The sequence below is a fragment of the Oncorhynchus mykiss genome, chromosome 9 (assembly GCF_013265735.2).
Source record: "Oncorhynchus mykiss isolate Arlee chromosome 9, USDA_OmykA_1.1, whole genome shotgun sequence".
NCBI classification, from domain to species: Eukaryota; Metazoa; Chordata; class Actinopteri; order Salmoniformes; family Salmonidae; genus Oncorhynchus; species Oncorhynchus mykiss.
In genome coordinates, this window is record NC_048573.1 from 58,965,141 (window position 1) to 58,987,001 (window position 21,861).

The 21,861-nt window shown below is 41.1% G+C and overlaps 2 protein-coding genes across 3 annotated transcripts; both read left to right on the forward strand.

Annotated features, from left to right (window-relative positions):
• The first annotated feature begins 485 nt into the window (after window positions 1–485).
• LOC110532505 (sodium/potassium-transporting ATPase subunit beta-1-interacting protein 3-like) lies at window positions 486–8,488 on the forward strand. The gene is made up of 6 exons (XM_021616467.2): window positions 486–719; window positions 1,692–1,829; window positions 3,188–3,268; window positions 3,435–3,632; window positions 5,824–5,881; window positions 6,921–8,488. Exons 1-6 carry the CDS (start codon window positions 666–668, stop codon window positions 6,929–6,931), a joined length of 540 nt encoding a protein of 179 aa, XP_021472142.2. The 5' UTR covers window positions 486–665; the 3' UTR covers window positions 6,932–8,488.
• A 1,840-nt stretch (window positions 8,489–10,328) lies between these two features.
• On the forward strand, window positions 10,329–17,534 carry LOC110532506 (YTH domain-containing family protein 1). 2 transcript variants are annotated; one of them, XM_021616469.2, is made up of 6 exons: window positions 10,329–10,761; window positions 11,257–11,281; window positions 13,489–13,568; window positions 13,914–15,536; window positions 15,795–15,839; window positions 16,010–17,534. In XM_021616469.2, exons 1-6 carry the CDS (start codon window positions 10,735–10,737, stop codon window positions 16,037–16,039), a joined length of 1,830 nt encoding a protein of 609 aa, XP_021472144.1. In that variant the 5' UTR covers window positions 10,329–10,734; the 3' UTR covers window positions 16,040–17,534. The 2 variants fall into 2 exon arrangements, with proteins under 2 accessions (XP_021472144.1, XP_021472143.1); XM_021616468.2 differs by having other exon boundaries at window positions 10,331–10,761; window positions 13,474–13,568.
• Window positions 17,535–21,861: the final 4,327 nt, after the last annotated feature.

Genomic DNA, 21,861 nt, shown 5'->3' on the forward strand with positions numbered 1-21,861 from the left:
GGAGCATAAAATAAAAGCCTTGTGAAAAAGTTTGCCCTCATCACTGTGATTCCAACCCGGCCTAATTGAGTGAAGCTGTCCTTCAGCATCAACCAAACACACGCACAGTGACGTGCGCAGGTTTCCCTGTTTGGTTTATAGACTACATGAGTTTGACTTCCATTTCTAGTAGGCGTCTACTTCCACGGTCCACGATGTGGGAACCAGTGGGTCCCTCTAGGCCTACGGAATGTTTGTACGTGACCACAGATGAGGGTTGCTTGAAAGTTAACAATTTGGGGGGTAAGAATGGACCTGTATTTCAGAAAATATCACGGAGACCATTTTGTCTGGGTCTACTCAACGTGTATGGCATTGTCCCTTACACCAGCACCACCACATGCTGGCGTTTTACACTAGTAGTCCCAAGCGTCCTTAGCGCCACACCTACCGGAGCATCAGAGTAGAGCTATTACTATGCCCCCTACCCTCCCCCCCCTCGTTGTAACACAGACCTTACGTGTTTTTCATCTCGGCCAGTTTTATTCCACCTCCGCAAACCACAACACGTCCACGCACCCGAGCTTGTTTGGATATAGGACTATTAAATTTGCCCCTCTGAATTTACTAAAAGTCATATTGCGGTTTCGATTCGCGTATTTGAAACCTGTTTAAGCAGAGATATAATGGGGTGCTGTTCAGGACGATGTATGCTGATCTTCTTCTGCACTCTCCAATTGGTGAGATCATTCTTCTGTGATGATGCTATCTCTACTGTTTACATACTTTAAAAACACACCTGCTACCATTGCCTTGCTTTACTTCTTCTCTTGAACGATTACTGCCACTTCCGCTGGCTGATGTTGTTGAAATTGTATACTGATATTGTTAATATTTTCAGATTGAGGAAAGGAAGTAGGCATATTTTACAATTTGAGATATAAACATTTGTACATTATAGCTAGTTCCCACGACTCACGAAACCCAAGTCAAAGAGTCTTAACATTTCCATATCCAACTAAATTGAATAACAATATGTTGTAGTAAAATTATGTAGCCTAATAGTTGGACACATAGCCTATATTTGTGTTCTGAGAAAAACATATGTAAGTTCTATTAATATAATATAAATATTACGGGTCAATCAAGCATCAGTTAATATACATTTTTATCTAGCTAAGATTTTTGTATTCATGCTAATTTATTGTGTGTTTTAGAGTACACCATTTCCATGTTTATCTTGAGTTGCCGATGGGGAAAGGGAGCCAACCCCCACTCTGTCTGAACCTCAGACTTTGTCCCTGCTCTTTCTTCCCACCCTGCCCCCCTTTTGAGTGATGGAGAAGGGCGACCTCAGAGGACAGAACTCATATCCCTGCTCTTCCCCTCTCCATGCAACATGCTTTGTCCCCCGTGGCTCAGTTACCTTGACAACCCAGAGAGAGCAGTCATCATAGGGAAAAAAATATGTGCAGTGGATGTTTTATAGGGTACATAGGAGGGAAATGTCCATTTAACAAGTCACAACACCATCATCCATCTCTCATTGATTCAGAACCAACTGTAGATTAGAATCTCTGAAGAGTCTGGACCCAGTGAGTGGATGACTTGATAAGATGCTTTATCATGCATAATACTGTAGTAGAGTTTCTCCCCCCCCCCCCCCCCCCCCCCCCCCCACCTCCTTCTGCTCTCTCCCTTTTACACACCAGATGACAGCATTGGAGAGGCAGGCTTTGGACTTCCTTGGGTACCAGTGGGCTCCCATCATGGTCAACTTCCTGCACATAATTATGGTTATCCTCTGCCTTTTTGGCACCATTCAGTACAGACCACGCTATGTTGTTCTAGTAAGTCACATCTAGGCCACACTACTTTTGTGTTAATCTGCCCCCACCTTGTAATCAACATGGATAATTCGATGAAATATGTCAATTCTTCATAGAGAATGGAACTGTGTTGAAGGCAAAGCCATTTGTATAACTATTGTGGAATAGCGTTGGCCACTGTTTGAATTCTGCCATGTATAGTGATTTTCCGCCATATAAATAGATACACATTACAGTGCATTCGGAAAGTATTCAGTCCTTTTGATTTTTTCCACATTTTGTTACCTTACAGGCTTATTCTAAAATTGATTAAATTGTTTTTTTCTCCCTCATCAATCTACACACAATACTCCATAATGAAAAAGCAAAAACCGTTAAAAAAAAATTTGTGCTCCTTTATAAAATAAAAACGTAAATGTCACATTTACATAAGTATTCAAACCCTTTACTCAGTACTTTGTTGAACCAGAATCATGCGTTGTCTTGGCTGTGTGCTTAGTGTCGTTGTCCTGTTGGAAGGTGACCCTTCACCCCAGTCTGAGTTCCTGAGCACTCTGGAGGAGGTTTTCATCAAGGATCTCTCTGGACTTTGCTCCTTTCATCTTTCCCTCAATCCTAACTAATCTCCCAGTCCCTGCCACTGAAAAACATCCCCACAGCATGATACAGCCATCACCATGCTTCACTGTAGGGATGGTGGCAGGTTTCCTCCAGACGTGATGCTTGGCATTCAGGCCAAAGAGTTCAATCTTGCTTTCATCAGACCAGAGAATCGTGTTTCTCATGGTCTGAGAGTCCTTTAGGTGCATTTTGTCAAACTCAAAGAGGGCTGTCAGGTGCCTTTTACTGAGGAGTGGCTTCCGTCTGGCCACTCTACCATAAAGGCCTGATTGGTGGAAAGCTGCAGAGATGGTTTTCCTTCTAGAAGGTTCTCCCATCTCCACAGAGGAACTCTGTGCCTCGAAACAATCCTGTCTCGGAGCTCTTCGGACAATTCCTTTGACCTCATGGCTTGGTTTTTGCTGTGGCATGCACTGTCAACTGTGGGACCTTATATAGACAGGTGTGTGCCTTTTCAAATCATGTTCAATCAATTGAATTTTCCACAGGTGGACTCCAATCAAGTTGTAGAAACATCTCAAGGATGGTCAATGGCAACAGGGTGCACCTGAGCTCAATTTCGAGTCTCATAGCAAAGGTCTGAATACTTAAGTACATAAGGTATTTCTGTTTCTAAAAACCTGTGTAGATTGATGAGGAAAAAAATATTTAATCAATTTTAGAATAAGGCTGTAACGTAAAAAGTCAAGGGGTCTGAATACTTTCCGAATGTACTGTATGTGTCTAAAATGCTCATCAAATATATGTTCATCCCTCAGTACCTGCTGTGGACATTACTATGGGTGGCATGGAATGTCTTTGTGAGCTGTCTCTACTTGGACCTGGGAGGCCTTTCCAAGGTATTGATCACTAATATTCAGATCCACTATCCGCTAGCCTAATATATTTGCCACACCTTGAATTGTGTGTTCTTTTGGCATTGAATCAATCAGTCTCTTTTTTCCCAAAACAATTATATACCATAAACATGTTATCATGAACAACCCATATGCTGTGTCACTGCAGGAGAGCGACCTGCTTTCTCTGGGTGTATCCTCACACCGTTCATGGTGGAAAGACAACAGTCCAGGCTGTGATGACAGGGACCTTCCTGCCACTAGATGGCAGAGTTTGGAGAGCCCAGAATTCATCTCTGCTCTGGGATGCTGGCTGGAATATCAATACATAGAGGTCCTACACTGCATTGTACAAGTCCTAATCTCTGTGAGTTCTCTCTCTCAGGGAGAGGTAAAACAAAACTATAACATTATAAAATGTTAAACATTTCTCACCAGAATTCAACTGTCAACACTCTCCCCAGAGTTCACCCAGAATATGTATTTTGTAACACTCTCTCCAGAATATCCTGAAACACCCAAATGGATCCACAATGACATTCTATTCATTCACAATTCTGACAGATTCCAGTGTAACTACACCTAAATCACATTGAGAACAGACCACAGATGTAGAGAGCAAGAGCAAGGCAAGAGGAAGAGAGGAAGCAGTGTAGGGCTGGAAGGAAGGTGAGGAAGAAAAAGAGAGGCCATCAGCATGTGAGTAGGAGTTCTGTGGCAGGTGCTTGAATGAGCTGAAAAGCTGATGATGAGAAGAGGCTTTCATTTCCGGAGCCAGGTTCCCAGAGCTGCTGCCTTGCTGTCTCTGTCTGTCCACCTCCCCACCCATTTCTCTCCCTCTCAGAAATAAATTCAGAACGTACAGTGCCTTGCGAAAGTATTCGGCCCCCTTGAACTTTGCGACCTTTTGCCACATTTCAGGCTTCAAACATAAAGATATAAAACTGTATTTTTTTGTGAAGAATCAACAACAAGTGGGACACAATCATGAAGTGGAACGACATTTATTGAATATTTCAAACTTTTTTAACAAATCAAAAACTGATAAATTGGGCGTGCAAAATTATTCAGCCCCTTTACTTTCAGTGCAGCAAACTCTCTCCAGAAGTTCAGTGAGGATCTCTGAATGATCCAATGTTGACCTAAATGACTAATGATGATAAATACAATCCACCTGTGTGTAATCAAGTCTCCGTATAAATGCACCTGCACTGTGATAGTCTCAGAGGTCCGTTAAAAGCGCAGAGAGCATCATGAAGAACAAGGAATACACCAGGCAGGTCCGAGATACTGTTGTGAAGAACTTTAAAGCCGGATATGGATACAAAAAGATTTCCCAAGCTTTAAACATCCCAAGGAGCACTGTGCAAGCGATAATATTGAAATGGAAGGAGTATCAGACCACTGCAAATCTACCAAGACCTGGCCGTCCCTCTAAACTTTCAGCTCATACAAGGAGAAGACTGATCAGAGATGCAGCCAAGAGGCCCATGATCACTCTGGATGAACTGCAGAGATCTACAGCTGAGGTGGGAGACTCTGTCCATAGGACAACAATCAGTCGTATATTGCACAAATCTGGCCTTTATGGAAGAGTGGCAAGAAGAAAGCCATTTCTTAAAGATATCCATAAAAAGTGTTGTTTAAAGTTTGTCACAAGCCACCTGGGAGACACACCAAACATGTGGAAGAAGGTGCTCTGGTCAGATGAAACCAAAATTGAACTTTTTGGCAACAATGCAAAACGTTATGTTTGGCGTAAAAGCGACACAGCTCATCACCCTGAACACACCAACCCCACTGTCAAACATGGTGGTGGCAGAATCATGGTTTGGGCCTGCTTTTCTTCAGCAGGGACAGGGAAGATGGTTAAAATTGATGGGAAGATGGATGGAGCAAAATACAGGAACATTCTGGAAGAAAACCTGATGGAGTCTGCAAAAGACCTGAGACTGGGACGGAGATTTGTCTTCCAACAAGACAATGATCCAAAACATAAAGCAAAATCTACAATGGAATGGTTCAAAAATAAACATATCCAGGTGTTAGAATGGCCAAGTCAAAGTCCAGACCTGAATCCAATCGAGAATCTGTGGAAAGAACTGAAAACTGCTGTTCACAAATGCTCTCCATCCAACCTCACTGAGCTCGAGCTGTTTTGCAAGGAGGAATGGGAAAACATTTCAGTCTCTCGATGTGCAAAACTGATAGAGACATACCCCAAGCGACTTACAGCTGTAATCGCAGCAAAAGGTGGCGCTACAAAGTATTAACTTAAGGGGGCTGAATAATTTTGCACGCCCAATTTTTCAGTTTTTGATTTGTTAAAAAAGTTTGAAATATCCAATAAATGTCGTTCCACTTCATGATTGTGTCCCACTTGTTGTTGATTCTTCACAAAAAAATACAGTTTTATATCTTTATGTTTGAAGCCTGAAATGTGGCAAAAGGTCGCAAAGTTCAAGGGGGCCGAATACTTTCGCAAGGCACTGTATCTATGCTGTGTTCTTCATTGTAATGTAATGTTGAACTTGTGGTCTCTGTGTTTGTGCCTACAGTTTTTGGGATTTGCCTACGCCTGCTATGTGGTCAGCACCTTCACAGAGGAGGACAGCTGTATGTGAATTTTCAAAGTGCATTTTACACGTGGTCACAACAAACAAGAAAACACACAAACTAGAACAGATACTAAAGCATTAAGTCACAGGCACATAAATGTAATACTATCAATGCCTTTTTTTCCCCTTCCACCCCACTTTTTAGTTATTGTAATAATTTATACCCTTCTAAGTTGGTTCAAACTGTCTAGAGGTTAAAAGAGAAGATTCAATAGAAAATGTACATTGACCAAGTTAGTGTTGCATCATTATATATTTATTCATATAATTCTGTTAATTATTTATTTTTTTCAGTTAATTTCATTGGTGGGGTTAATTTAAACCAATAAAGCCCGAGGGGGTGAGATATATGGCCAATATACCACGGCTAAGGGCTGTTCTTAAGCACGACGCAACGTGGAGTGCCTGGATACAGCCCTTAGCCGTCGTCTATTGGAAAAATTGCTATTATAAACTGGTTACCAACGTAATTAGAGCAGTACAACAATATTTTTGTTATACCTGTGGTATACGGTCTGATATACCATGGCTTTCAGACAATCAGCATTCAGGGCTTGAACCACCCAGTTTATAATACCCATCTAAACCATTGCAGTTGTACTTATAGTGTTCAGAATTGGGCTGTATGTGCCATTACTTTCTCAGGGGGAAAAAAATCATACATATTCGGGACACACAGTGTCGTTCCAGACCATACAAACATACGTGTGTGTCTGTGTGCGTGCGTTGGCACATATTTGATATTGTAGTACACTCTTAGAAAAAAGGGTTCCAAAAGGGTTCTTTGGCTGTCCCCATAGGAGAACCTTTTTTGGGTTCCAGATAGAACCCTCTGTGGAATGGGTTCTACATTTGACCCGAAAAGGGTTCTACCTGGAACCAAAAGGGTTACTCAAAGGGTTGTCCTAAGGGGACAACCGAATAACCTTTTTACCATAGGTACTAGGTAGCACCTTCTTTTCTAAGTGTATTCAATATGTTTCTGTGTGAGACTGTGCAGTTACCTTATTATCTCACCATCATGTTTTGTTTTACAGACTATAAGTAAAGATTTCAAGTGGGTTGAAAATGACTGACAGGCAAGGAGGGCAGAAGAGGTACAAGAGAGTGGAATATCTCCAGTCAGTGAAACAGAAGACATTCCCACAATGCTCACAAAACATCATTCCTCTGCCTACCAGCACTCTTAATGCATACTAGAGTAAACAAGCATGAGTTCTCTGTTTAATGTAATGATGGTCAATACTAGCTTAATCCCAGATCTGCAAAGGTGGAAAGAGTACAGAAATATCCTACTCAAGTAGCAGCACTGTTAGTTTAATGACATTTTATTCAAGTAGATGTCAAATTACTGGTGTAAAAAAAACTACTCAATTAAAATAAAAAAAGTTGAAAATTTAAAATAAAAGTAAAGTAAAAATAAAGAAGTCACTTTTCAAATAAAAACATTGACTTGATACTTAGCTAATTTCGCTAAGGTTACCTGAAAGTTGTTACACATTATCTTTTCCATGCATTACATTAAAACGAAAGAGAGGAAATGAATGTTCAGTGCAAGGAACTAGGAACTAAGTTCAGTGCAACAAGGCACATCTGCATGTAAAAAAACTAAGAATTTGTCAAAATTATACTATTAATATTAGAAAATAAAGTAAACAGTCAAAGTGTATTTATGATTTTAAAAAGCAATACAAAATAAAGTGCCTTCACAATAAAGTTGACAGACTTCAATATACTTCAGACTCCAGAAATAAACATGTCTAATCCTACACCCATTCATCACCCCTTCGTTACTTGTTACTTGTCCATGGGACCGGGTGACATTCACTCACTCACCCATTCACACACACTCACTCCCCCTCACTAAATCACTCACTAAATCACTCGCTCACTCACTCACTAAATCACTCACACACACACACAAACTCCCTCTTTCACTCAATTACCAGGGGTGGAAAGAGTACTGAAATATCCTACTCAAGTAGAAGTATTGTTACTTATATAACATTTTACTCAAGTAGAAGTAAAATTACTGACTTTGAAAAAATACCAAAAAAGTACAAGTACTTGGAAAAGCTACTCAATTATAGTAACGAGAGTAGTTGTAATTAGTTACTTTACACCTCTGCAGATCTGTCTGTGTTTTTGCCTGCTCCATTGTCATTGTCAAGTTGTTTGGCATAACTATTCCTAGTTGGCAAGAGAGCAGAAACAGACTGGCACCCAGGCTAGGTCAATACAGGTACACCCAGAACACTACTGATACTTCTGACATAACATGTATCAGTGTGCAGGAAATAGTATTCATTGTATTATGACATAATGGCACTTTGTAAAAATAAGCAATTATGCAAACAGTTGAATATGAACTGAATCCTATAATTGTGTGTCCTACATTGATGTTAATGAGAGATTTGCACGAAAACTACAGTCACGTGCAAATTATCAAAGTTATGTATACAGATTTCAATTTAGGATTTGGACCTACACTACCGTTCAAAAGTTTGGGGTCACTTTGAAATGTCCTTGTTTTTTAAAGAAAAGCCATTTTTTGTCCATTAAAATGACATTAAAATGATCAGAAGTACAGTGTAGACATTGTTAATGTTGTAAATGACTATTGTAGCTGGAAACGGCTGTTTTTTTAAATGGAATATCTACATAGGCATACAGAGGCCCATTATCAGCAACCATCACTCCTGTGTTCCAATGGCACGTTGTGTTAGCTAATTAAAGTTTATAATTTTAAAAGGCTAATTGATCATTAGAAAACCCTTTTTCAATTAGATATTCCATTTAAAAAAATCAGCCATTTTCAGCTACAATAGCCATTTACAACATTAACAATATCCACACTGTGTTTCTGATAAATTTGATGTTATTTTAATGGACAAAAACAATGACATTTCTAAGTGACCCCAAACTTTTGAACGGTAGTGTATGTGAAGGTATCCGTCTGTGTGTCTCTCTCTGTGTGTGTGTTTGTGTTTGTGTGTCTGTCTTTCTTTCTCTCTCTCTGTGTGTGTGTGTGTGTGTGTGTGTGTGTGTGTGTGTGTGTTTGTTTGTACACAGTACAGTACAGTAGTTCATACATGAGAATGTACTGATTCCAGACACCAGAGGAAAATACGTAAAGACATTTAGTAAATAATCTTCAATATTGTGATAGAAATAAGTTAATGTCAGTAGTTCATGTAAAAAACTAAAATCTTAAAGATATAGTCAGGAAGCATCTCCTAGGCCTACCTCTGAATTTCTTCTGAATGTAGATGTCACTGCTGGGGAAAAGCCCTGAATGTATCTTTAAGTGGATTTTGTTGAAATAAACAGCACTTGTCTTTTAGCTAATGTGTGCAATGTGTTTTGTTAGTGTCATATTACTAATTTACTTTCCTTACTACTGATAAAAATCATATTTTTAAAAATATTTTACAAGACAGGTCAGTTAAGAACAAATTCTTATTCTCACTGACGGCCTAGGAACAGTGGGTTAACTGCCTTGTTCAGGGGCAGAACGACAGCTTTTTACCTTGCCAGCTCAGGGAATCGATCTTGCAAACTTTCGGTTTGTCTACCTGCCGCTAACCACTAGGCTACCAATCCAATGTTAATCATTGGGTTGGTCAGTGAGTATCACTCAATATTATTCAATATTTGCTCAAATTTTTTCAACTCAGAGTCCAGTCCATCAAATCAGAATATTATATAAGTATTGTAGGGCTGTAGTGTACTCAGGGCCTATGATACAGTATCTCTATTAAGCACTTACAACAATGTGTTTGTCAGTCAATTAGAGAAACACAACAGAATAATTGCATAATTTTAAAAGTGTGAACGGAAACAACTCACTAAATTGCTTCACTCCACTGTTTCACACTTTGTCTCATAGTACTTAAAAAAATATTTGTGTATTTAACCTTTATTTAACCAGGAAAAGCTCATTGAGACCCAGAGTCTCTCTTTCAAGGGAGACCTGGCCAAGAAGGCAGCAACAATCAATACATTACAGAATTAAAACATACAATACAATATGATTCAGCCTAAAAAAAAGCATTTACACTCCTCTGTAACAGTTTCATATCAACATTTTAAATGAATTCAATGGCACTAACATATCTAGGTGAAGCCTGGATTGTAGACTATTCCATGCCTTTAGTGCACAGGTAAGCCTACTCAAGTGACTTGCAGTCGTCAAGATAATATCGTAATGTATATCTAAATTGCAATAGAGAGTTATTTCTCTAGCACGTTTTTATTTGATAATCAAAGCTTTACCTTGAATATAGTAGATTGAGCCCCAAATAATTCGGCCCGTTTCTGGACGTTCCCCATCACTCTTCCGTTCGATTGGTTAGCGCGCTGGCTCGTCATCGCGGCAGAAGGTTAAACTCACAGTCGATATTGAAACGCGACTACCGCGGTACTCCCATTGAAGATGAATTACTTCCGACGTTTGGTCTTTGACGCACCGCGCCTGTTGTGCCGCTGACGTCAATCCCCTTCATTTAGACCCCGGATGAACCTGCCAGTGGGGGAAGTGAATAGGGCTATCAAAGCACAGTAAATGAAATTTGGTGGAGGGGGGGAAGCTCAAATAAACTCTTAGCAGTGGACCCTTCGGAACACCTCCAAATTGGATTTAAATAAACGCATGGGGACTGGCATAATTGAACAGTGGAGCTGGAGCTAGCTTGCTACTGACTAACGTAGTATATAGAAGAAGAAAAAAACTTGCTTTTAGCAAGCTAGCTAACGTTACTCCACTGGGATCCGAAGAAAACGTAGTTTTTGAGAGAACAGACGTCTAATTGAAAGGCTTCTACACAAATCCAGTGACTTGCTTCATGAATTATGTCTGCAACAAGTATTGACCCTCAGGTAGGCAGGCTGTATTTGCCGGGAAGATATCCATTCAGCGTCAAAAAGGCCTTTAAATTTGATAAAAGGGGGTTATGCGTCCAATCCATCCCTGTTACCATTGCTGAGATATGCGATGCTACCAACTAGCTAGCTAACGTTTACTCAAATGGGGTAATGGTTTGGTAGTTAGCCGCTAGTTAGCATTTAGCAATGTGGTTTGCTAAAAGTCTGCATTTCCGATTATTGTTAGGAAAACTTTCATCTGTTGCAAAAGTGGTTAACCAGCGCTAGCAAGTTGTTTTCAGAATTAACGACGCCCAATATTATGATAACTAACCTTTTCATATGTGCTAACGCTGTCAAAGATTGAGCCTTATATCTGTAGTTAGCTAGCCAGCTAATGTAGCTAAGCGAACTTCTAATTTTCAGTGCGCGTGTATTTTTGTCTAGAAAGTAGAATGCTAAAATGTTTTTATATTTTTTTACATTTAAACCAATTACACGGGACTGAAGACTTCAAAAGGACAAGACGCTAAAGGTAAGAGCACTGTAGCTAACGTTATCGTAGCTTTGCTAGACAATATATGTCGCTGGCTGCTAGCTAGACGATGATTGCTCAGCCGGTGGCGGGTCGCGAGCACAGACCATGCACTGAGTTACCAACAATGCACCTGCGGTGTAAATACAATGCTGGCTCTTGCAATACAGTAACATTGGTCAAAGATGAAGTCAAGTCGTGCTAGGGCAGGGGTTCCCAAACCTTTTTGGCCTGCTACCCTATTTTGCTATAAATACAAAAAAATCGCGACCCCACCATGTAAAAAGGTGGTGTAATCAACGGACCATGTTTACCTTTTTTAATTGGGACTATGACAGTCTTACAAATCAGTCTGACAGTGTATTTTACAGTATTTCAAAGTATGGTTTTAAGTGACTGAAATGCATCAAACATATTGGGAAATTCAGAAGATCGGGCAGTTTTATTATCTGTGTAGGAAAGATAATTGATGTTCTCTAATTTATTCCCTCAATCCACACACAATACCCCATAATGACAAAGCAAAACCAGTATTTCAGGCATTTTTGCAACAAACCCTGGAATTATTACATTTACATAAGTATTCACACCCTGTACTGAGTACTTTGTTGAAGCACCCATTACAGCCTCATGTCTTATTGGGTATGATGCTACAAGCTTGGCACACCTGTATTTGGGGAGTTTCTCCCATTCTTCTCTGCAGATCATCTCACGCTCTGTCAGGTTTGATGGGGAGTGTCGCTGGTTCAAGTCTGGGGTCAGGCTGGGCCACTCAAGGACATTCAGAGACTTGTCCCAAAGTCACTCCTGCTTTGTCTTGGCTGTGTGCTTAGTGTCGTTGTCCTGTTGGAAGGTAAACCCTCACCCCAGTCTGAGGTCCTGAGTGGTCTGGAGCAGGTTTTCAAAAAGGAACTCTTTGTACTTTCCCTGTTCATCTTAACCTCGATCCATACTAGTCTCCCAGTCCCTCCCGCAAAAAAATATCCCCCCCAGCATGATACAGCCATCACCATGCTTCACTGTAGGGATGGTGGCAGGTTTCCTCCAGATGTGACGCTTGGCCTTCAGGCCAAATAGTTCAATGTTGATTTCATCAGACCTGAGAATCTTGTTTCTCATGGTCTTTGAGTTTTTAGGTGCCTTTTCTGGCCACTACCATAAAGGCCTGATTGGTGGAGTGCTGCAGAGATGGTTGTCCTTCTGGAAGGTTCTCCCATCTCCACAGAGGAACTCTGGACCAAGGCCCTTCTCGCCCGATGGGTCAGTTTGGCCGGGCGTCCAGCTGTAGGAAGAGTCTTGGTGGTTCCAAACTTCCATTTTAAGAATGGCAGAGGCCACTGTGTTCTTGGGGACCTTCAGTGCTGCAGACATTTTTTGGTACCCTTCCCCAGATCTGTGCCTCGACACAATCCTGTCTCGGAGCTCTACAGACAATTCCTTCGACCATATGGCTTGGTTTTTGCTCTGACATGCACTGTCAATTGTGGGACCTTACATAGACAGGTGTGTGCCTTTCCAAATCATGTCCAAACAATTTAATTTACCACAGGTGAACTCCAATCAAGTTGTAGAAATATCTCAAGGATGATCAATGGAAAAAGGATGCACCTGAGCTTAATATAGAGTCTCATAGCAAAGATCTGAATAGTTATCTAAATAAGGTATTTCTGTTTTTTATGTGTCTATTTGCAAACATTTCTAAAAAAAAACGTTTTTCGCTTTGTCATTATGGGGTATTGTGTAGATTGAGGGGAAAAAAATGATGTAATCAATTTTAGAATAAGCCTGTAATGTAACAAAATGTGGGAAAAGTCAAGGGGTCTTAATACTTTCTGAATGCACTGCAGCTGCTACTGGAGGTTTACTGAAGTAACCCCAGTTATATAACCCAAGCATAATTTTCTCTCGCAAAATAGTCTAGCTAACACCAGATTCTTTGACATGATTTCAGTGATGCCTTGTTTTGCAAGTGTTACAGTACTACAGAACAACATTGCTAACATCAGATTTCTATTGTCTTCTCAGTCAGGCATACACTAAGCATGTCTTGTTTTTTCGTGAATGAAGGAGGGATACTTGTGTGTTTGTCTGTATTGTTAAGTAAGCATTTCACTGTTAGTCTGCACCTGTTGTTTAAGAAGCATGTGACAAATACATTTTGATTTGACATTGAAAAATAACCCTACTATCAGTCTTTCCGGTTTCAGTGCAAAATGGCTCACTCCACCAGAAGGAAACTGTCCATGATAATGACTTTGAGCCCTATCTCTCTGGCCAATCCAATCAGGTGAGTGACTTTTGAAATCATGGTGTGTATCTTTGTCATTATAGAATATTTTTCAACTTGGCTGCAGGGGAGGACCACAAATCAATACTGTCTCACAGGAGAATGGATGTTTTCTTGGCTACCTTGTTAGCAGATATTATTACTCCATTGACATCATCACAGATGATGTGTGATGTCTAAGTACTGCACGCATACCCTTTTAAGTCTTAAAGTCAGGGTTGTTGGGGTATGAGCTAACGGTCATTGGCGTATTGGTGGTGGTAGGTCATGTTGTTGACATTTAGTTTAATGTGTCAGGATTTAAAAAACAAATTGTACTTACACTCCTCTTTTTCTGTCTTCTAGACCAACAGCTACCAATCCATGACTGACCCTTACCTGTCCAGCTACTATGCCCCCTCCATTGGATTTCCCTACCCTCTTAGCGAGGCCCCTTGGTCCACCGGTGGCGACCCCCCTATCCCTTACCTGACTCCCTATGCGCCCCTCAGCAATGGAGACCACCACTTCATGCATGACACTGTGTTTGGCCAACCTGGTGGACTTGGCAGCAGCATCTACCCGCATAGGTTTAACTTTTTCCCTGAGAACCCGGCCTTCTCCGCCTGGGGTACCAGTGGGTCTCAAGGCCAGCAGACTCAGAGTTCAGCCTATGGGGGCAGCTACAGCTACCCTCCTAGCTCCCTGGGGGGCACACTAGTCCCTGATGGCCAAACAGGGTTCCACAGTGACACTCTGAGCAAGGCACCAGGTATGAACAGCCTTGAACAAGGGATGCTGGGGCTGAAGATGGGTGGGGATGTGTCTGGCAGTGGCTCAGGTGTGAAGAGCGTGAGTTCTGTGATCGGCGGCAGTGGTGCTGTAGCTCAGGCTGTTGCTACAGGCAACGGTGGAACACCAATTGGTATGCCCCCTCCTAAGCCCACGTCCTGGGCCGCTATCGCCAGCAAACCAGCCAGGCCACAGCTGCTGAAGGCCAAGGCCAAGCCGGGCATGCCCATGGGGGGAGCTCTGCCACCACCGCCCATCAAACACAACATGGACATTGGGACATGGGATAACAAGGGGCCTATAAGCAAAGTGGCCCCTCCGCTGCCCCCCCACCACCACCATCAGCAGCTCCACTCTCATAGCCATTCCCACCTTCCCCACGGTCTCCCCCCTCCCCCTCAGCAGTCCATTCAATCTGCCCAGTCCCTTGTGCAGCAGATGACCATGGGCCCGCCCCCTCCACAATCATACCAGAACCACAACTTAGGCCCGTCCCCTCAGACCCGCTGGGTTGCCCCGCGCAACCGTAATCCAGGCTACGGAGGGGGCAGCATGGACAGCAGCGGTTCCTCTAGTGGCGGGGGTGTTGGGAATGGAGGGGGTGTTCCTCCAGGTTCTGGCTCAGGTCTAGAGAACCACCCTGTTCTGGAGAAGCTGCGGGCTGCCCACAGCTACAACCCTAAGGAGTTTGACTGGAACCTGAAGAATGGCCGTGTGTTTATCATCAAGAGCTACTCTGAGGACGACATCCACCGCTCCATAAAGTACTCCATCTGGTGCAGCACAGAGCACGGCAACAAGCGTCTGGACTCAGCCTTTCGTGCCATCAGTGCCAAAGGCCCTGTCTATCTGCTGTTCAGCGTTAATGGCAGTGGGCACTTCTGTGGCGTGGCAGAGATGCTCTCGCCCGTGGACTACGGCACCAGTGCTGGCGTCTGGGCGCAGGACAAGTGGAAAGGCAAGTTTGACGTGGACTGGCTGTTTGTGAAAGACGTGCCCAATAGCCAGCTGAGGCACATCAGGCTGGAGAACAATGACAACAAGCCGGTGACCAACTCCAGGGACACTCAGGAGGTCCCTCTGGAGAAGGCCAAGCAAGTGCTGAAGATCATTGTGGGCTTCAAACACACCACCTCCATCTTTGATGACTTCTCCCACTATGAGAAAAGACAGGAGGAAGAGGAGGTTGTCAGAAAGGTAATCAATCATTAATCTCCTGTTGATCGCAAAGATCCTGAACTGATCATTAATTAAGGATGGGTTACGTCAATGTTTGTAATGATCCAAAAACCATAACAAACATCTCCTTTACATAGGGATGCAAACCTGAGTTTGTATTTCTTATTTTGTCCTATCAAAGCGAAATGTCTACTGTTTGGTATTTGTTTGCTGCCATTTTATTGCGTTTTGTGCAGTAGGTGTAACCATAACGAAATTCCTCTTCTCTTTCAACAGACCTATGAGCCAATTCCAATACAGCGAGGGTCCCGACTTGATCAGGTAAAGAAACTTTTCTAAAATGTCACTTCTATTTGGCTTCTGCCCATCGACATTCTACACTATGTCTCTAAGGGAATAATATACCATGGTTGTGGGGTAGAAGATGTATTTATTTATTAACCGTTTACTAATGGTAACCATTTTGTTTTTTCTTCCCCTCCCCAACCAAGGAACACCAAAACCGAAGTAAACCACAATAGAAGACTACTCCTTATAGCTTGATCAACGGTTGTACTTGGATGGACATATTGAAATTTAGATCATAAAAAGAACAAGAGGACATAAAGAAATTTGTAACTTATATTTCTTTTTCTATTTAATTTTGATGACTTTGGCCCACATCAAACTTTGAGCCACCTTGCTCCTGGTCTGGTTCCCAGTCTCCAAGTTGTGTGCACCAATCAAATTGCTTCATCATTTTTAGTGTTCTATATTCTGTATTTTAACCCTGGTCTCATATTTGTTATACACGCACATCCTTAATTATGATTAACAAATATCTGCACGTCTTTAAAAAAACATGCTGCTGATATTCAGTGACTGTTCAACTTGTGGTGTGAGTGTTGGAGAAACTTTAAGTGCTTGTATTGCTTGTTCTGATTTAGGAAGAGTGAATGTGACAACAGAATCTTGACAAATGTCAAACATGACAAACATGGAACAGTTTTATTTTGCATAATCAAAAGAAGTGTTCTGTTTTGCCCTTGTCCATCAGAGTGGTTTGTGGATGGTAGAGGATTGTCTATCCAAAAAGCTTCTGCAAATTATTGATATTATGGATAAAGTGAACGTTTTTTTTTTTTATGTATAAAAATGTATCACTTGGCTGATCACTGTTGTGACAAACTATGGAAGAATTTTTTCGGAGTGGAGCCTTAGCATTTCTTTCTGACAACAGTGTCAATTAAATTATATTTGCTCCACTGTACCTCAAGTGTGTCAGCAAAAAGATTCAAAGGAAAGATGTCTAGAACATCTGCTCTCAAGGGAGGTCCCTCGCTTTGTTTTTGATGGGGTGGAAATGCAAACATACTCAGTTCAGGTTCTTAGCCAGACAATACGATTGTCTTTTCCCTTATTTTAAATTGTGTCTTTCCTTTATCATATGTTACATTTCTCTGTTCCCTGTCATTCCAACAATGGGGGTCCCTGTTTAAGTCACTTTGGGGACAAAAATGTAGCATGTACTGCTTTTAAATTCAAGATTGGCCTGTCATTTTGTTTCTGCGCCTTGTCATTTCCATACGGAATTAAAATGTGGATATTTTTCTTGCTATAACCCTTCCACTTCATCCTCAGAAATGTTAAGCTTTAATGTACTGGCAAAGCTAATTGAGAACGCCTGAAATGTGTATCCTTATAATTAATGTTACTGATTTAATGTCAAGTGTATGAAAACCCAGAGAATGGTCTTCATGGTATCTGTGTGATTTCTTTAATTTTGGGGGGGCTTGCTGTACTGTGTGTGTCTGTATGCAAATGTGAAAGACTGAGAGGGAGTGTGATTATTGAGGGAGTCAGATTTATATAATGGTATAGGAAGTGATTCATGATAATATATGAACATTTACAAAAATAAATGTAGAAAACAAACATTTAAGTCACCCCTGAATTAAATATGCATTGTATCAAAGGTCACTATCACATTCTTAGATTTGATCATGGTCATTATTAAAGATATACTATCTGTTGTAAGTGTTTTTGGTTTGTTACATTGTGAGTGAAAGGTATCACGTCTGCATCTAAGTATGTTTCCCTTTGTAACCCTGTTTCCCTTTGGGGGGGAAACCCATTCTTGTTATTCTTTTAGATAAGAGAGAGTGGTGCCTAAAGTATACTGGATGTTGACATACGGTTGAAGTCAAAAGTTTACATACACCTTAGCCAAATACATTTAAACTTAGATTTTCAGTTCCTGACATTTAATCCTAGTAAAAATTCCCTGTCTTAGGTCAGTTAGGATCACCACTTTATTTTAAGAATGTGAAATGTCAGAATAATAGGAGAGAGAATGATTTATTTCAGTATTTGGTAGCGTTGCCTTTAAATTGTTATACTTGGGTGAGACGTTTCGGGTAGCCTACCACAAGCTTCCCACAATAAGTTGGGTTAATTTTGGCCCATTCCTCCTGAACGAGCTGGTGTAACTGAGTCAGGTTTGTAGGCCTCCTTGCTCGCACATGCTTTTTCAGTTCTGCCCACAAATGTTCTATAGGATTGAGGTAAGGGCTTTGTGATTGCCACTCCAATACCTTGACTTTGTTGTTGTTAAGCCATTTTGCCACTTTGGAAGTATGCTTGGGGTCTTTGTCCATTTGGAAGACCCATTTGCGACCAAGCTTGAACTTCCTGACTGATGTCTTGAGATGTTGCTTCAATATATCCACATAATTTCCCCCCCTCATGATGCCATCTATTTTGTGAAGTGCACCAGTCCCTCCTGCAGCAAAGCACCCCCACAAAATTTCTCACAAGGATGAACCAGACTTGTGGTCTACAATTTTTTTCTTTGGTCTATGTTGCAGTTGTAAATGAGAACTTGTTCTCAACTAGCCTACCAGGTTAAATAAAGGTGAAATTAAATAAATAAAAGGTTGATTTCTTTTGCTTTTCACATGATGTCATGCAAAGAGGCACTGAGTTTGAAGGTAGGCCTTGAAATACATCCACAGGTACACCTCCAATTGACTCAAATTATGTAAATTAGCCTATCAAAAGCTTCTAAAGCCATGACATCATTTTCTGGAATTTAACTAGCTGTTAAAGGCACAGTCAACATAGTATATGTAAACTTCTGACCCACTGGAATTGTGATACAGTGAATTATAAGTGAAATAATCTGTAAACAATTGTTGGAAAAATGACTTGTGTCATGCACAAAGTAGATGTCCTAATCGACTTGCCAAAACTATAGTTTATTAACAAGAAATTTGTGGGGTGGTTGAAAAACGATTTTTAATGACTCCAACCTAAGTATATGTAAACTTCCGACTTCAACTGTATCACACCTGGGTCAAAAACATTTCTCTGTTGAAACGAATGGCATAGCCCAAACCCCAAAACGCCTTTATTATTTAACAAACAGAACTGTACATAATTCACAGCACATCAAACCAAAGCTATCTGTTTACTTAAAATAGGGAGGTCAAATCTGTCTTGATTTTACCTTACCTTTACTTATTTGTCCAGTGTTTCATCCCACGAGCTCATAGTTGCAATAGGCTATGTTTCTCACCACTGTAGACTAACTACGTTGATATTTGTTATTGCCTAAAAATACAATTACTTTAATGATTTGGAACGACGTTATGGTGATTCCTCTCTTGGCATTCACCGCGTGCCTTAATTGTATTGTTATTAAATCAAGGTCTGCCGTGAACACGAAAAGCGGTAATCCAAATGTTCCCTATAAATGTACCTAGATTACAGATGAATTAGATGAATTGATTCCTTGGAATAAGGCCAATAAACACGAGCAAGACCGTTTCCAGATCACCATTACCTCATTACCTTTTCTTCAGGAATGTAAAGTTGAATCGGATCACAAAGGCATATCTACACAACTACGTCGATAGAGCATTTGGCGCACGCTGTTAAAATGTATTTGCTGTAGATATAGCCTAGAATCCTATCTCATATGGATCCACAGTGTCAGAAACAAACACCAATCAGTGTCCATACACATTGGTCCAGTTTCAACAGGGTGCCACTATCATTCCAGAAGCATCCATTCGAAAGACTACGAAATGTTGCCCGTATTTGGCTACAGAATAGCCTACATTTAACAGGCTAGGCCTAAAACAATGGTCCAGGCATCAGGGGTCCGCATCATCAGCACCGCTCCAGCCGTAATAACTCATAAAGCGAGAAAGGACACCGGTTGAAATACATTTGCCCTATATCGTAACCTTGATTTTCAGAAACAGTTGTCCACTTGTTTTGTTTTCACCATCTCTGAACCAATCTAGCAGGATTTGCTTATCTTCTTCCCATCCATGACGTCCGTTTATTGAATGCAGTGCTCGAGGATTAGATCGAGGAAGCTTGACGTCATGGACAGGACAGGGTCAAACTCCCCCCACCATAAACCGACCGAAATCTTTTTTAAATGAGCAGTTGACATTTTGCAGAATGGGGCATTATTGCACAATAAATCAGTCGCCCCACTAAACCAGCACAATATTTCACACTGCACAGCAGCAGCACACACAGCACACAGACATAATTCAGCTTTATCACAGCAAATGAGAATTGCCTAATCATGATGACCTATTCATATTTGAGAATAGGACACACCTTGGATATTTCTGCAGTAAAGTAATCTGCACAAATAATTTTTAACCAACGTAAACACTTCCAGTGTTTCCATAATACATCATATCTGATTTGCAGTTGCGATTTTAGCATGTTATTTTTAGTGGGGGGGAAATATTGTAGATATATGCCAACAAAGTCACTACACAACACAACTAAACAATACAGTAATTGCATTATAACGGTGACAATCTGTTACGGCCTACATAAAGTTGTCCCAACAGGAGAGCTTACTTTTCAGCTCCATGGAGTGAATCCTTACCACTGCTACACCTGGCTATCAGTGGAGTCTGGTCTGGCAGCAAAACAGTTAATTCAGCTTCATTTACTGCCTTTTTAAAAAACATATCTGAAATGGCTGACTTGCTTACACAAATGTGGCTTCTAGTGACAATTGAGATGTACAAACTATGGGATAAGAGACAATCCGTAATTATGATTAGGACAATGATCGAACTCAGTCGGACATAGTCAATATAACTATTTGTTCAGCACTTTTGAAATGTACAGCGACAGAATTCAGAACATGGACCGTTCTTACAGTATTATACCTGTACACCAAGTCAAAATCGTATGATAAATAAAGGGGGCATATAAGCAGACAATGAAATCTCTTACGAAATTAGATGATTACATTTCTCTTAAACAGGCTATAGGCTATATGAGGGTGAAAGGAGCCAAATTATTAGCGTGAGGCACATAGTGTATGTTGTGTAGTAAGCTGTTAGTAGCCTTAGTATTACTTTCTTAGCTACAGAATACATATCTTCCTGACATATTACATAATTTATACAGCAGCATACAATACATTTTTGGACTGACCTTGTTGTGCTGTGCTCACTTGAACAGGAAGGTGGTGCTGCGGTCCTTCTTGTGGCAAATGTTGTCATCAAACTGTGTCATCAAAGTCTATCATTCGCTGGATTTATAGTGCTTTCACGACAACTGGGTCCACGGAAAGAAACAAATTCCAAGTTGGATGACAGTTCAAAACGTATTTTCCCAGTTGGAGCTCGTTTTTTTCCGAGGTCCCAGTTGTCTGGAACTCACTGAAGTCTGAGATTTCCCAGTTCCGAGTTTCCAGTTGTTTTGAACTCGGCAGAATTTATGCTGGACTGATACCATGGCCAATGTATTCAATCCTTTCTGGCCCATGGTGTTGCATGTGAATGTTTATCCTTTTAAACTTGGAAAATAGATCCCTAAACAGACTTGGACCACACATCGACTCCACTGAATAGCAGGCTCATGATTGCTTTGAAACGCTTGCAGATAGCAACTGATTCCCTTCCAAACCACTTATTGATGAATTTGCTATAGTAGGATGTCCCTTGGGGGTATAGGTACCTATGTAGGACATGCGAGGGTTAGGTTAATAAACAGGCTGGAGCTAGAACCTCGTTGTCGCGCGTCCTTATTTTAGATCATACTACATGGTGTCAGAAGTGGTTATAAAACTCACATAAACGTGAAGGACGTACCAAGTAAATCATACATTCAGGCTGTTTCAAAGCAGGGAGGGCACAGTGTTGGAGATAAAACAGCGCATATCATTATTTTGCTAGCTAACGTGCAAGGACTAAGTTACTGCTAAGCAACATGTTGCAAGAGGAAGAAGCTGGCGGGATTTCAGGGTTTGCGACTCCAAGTTCAACGGGCTCTGGCGCTAACACGGACAGGCCAGTGGCCAGTGCTGACGGATTTCGCA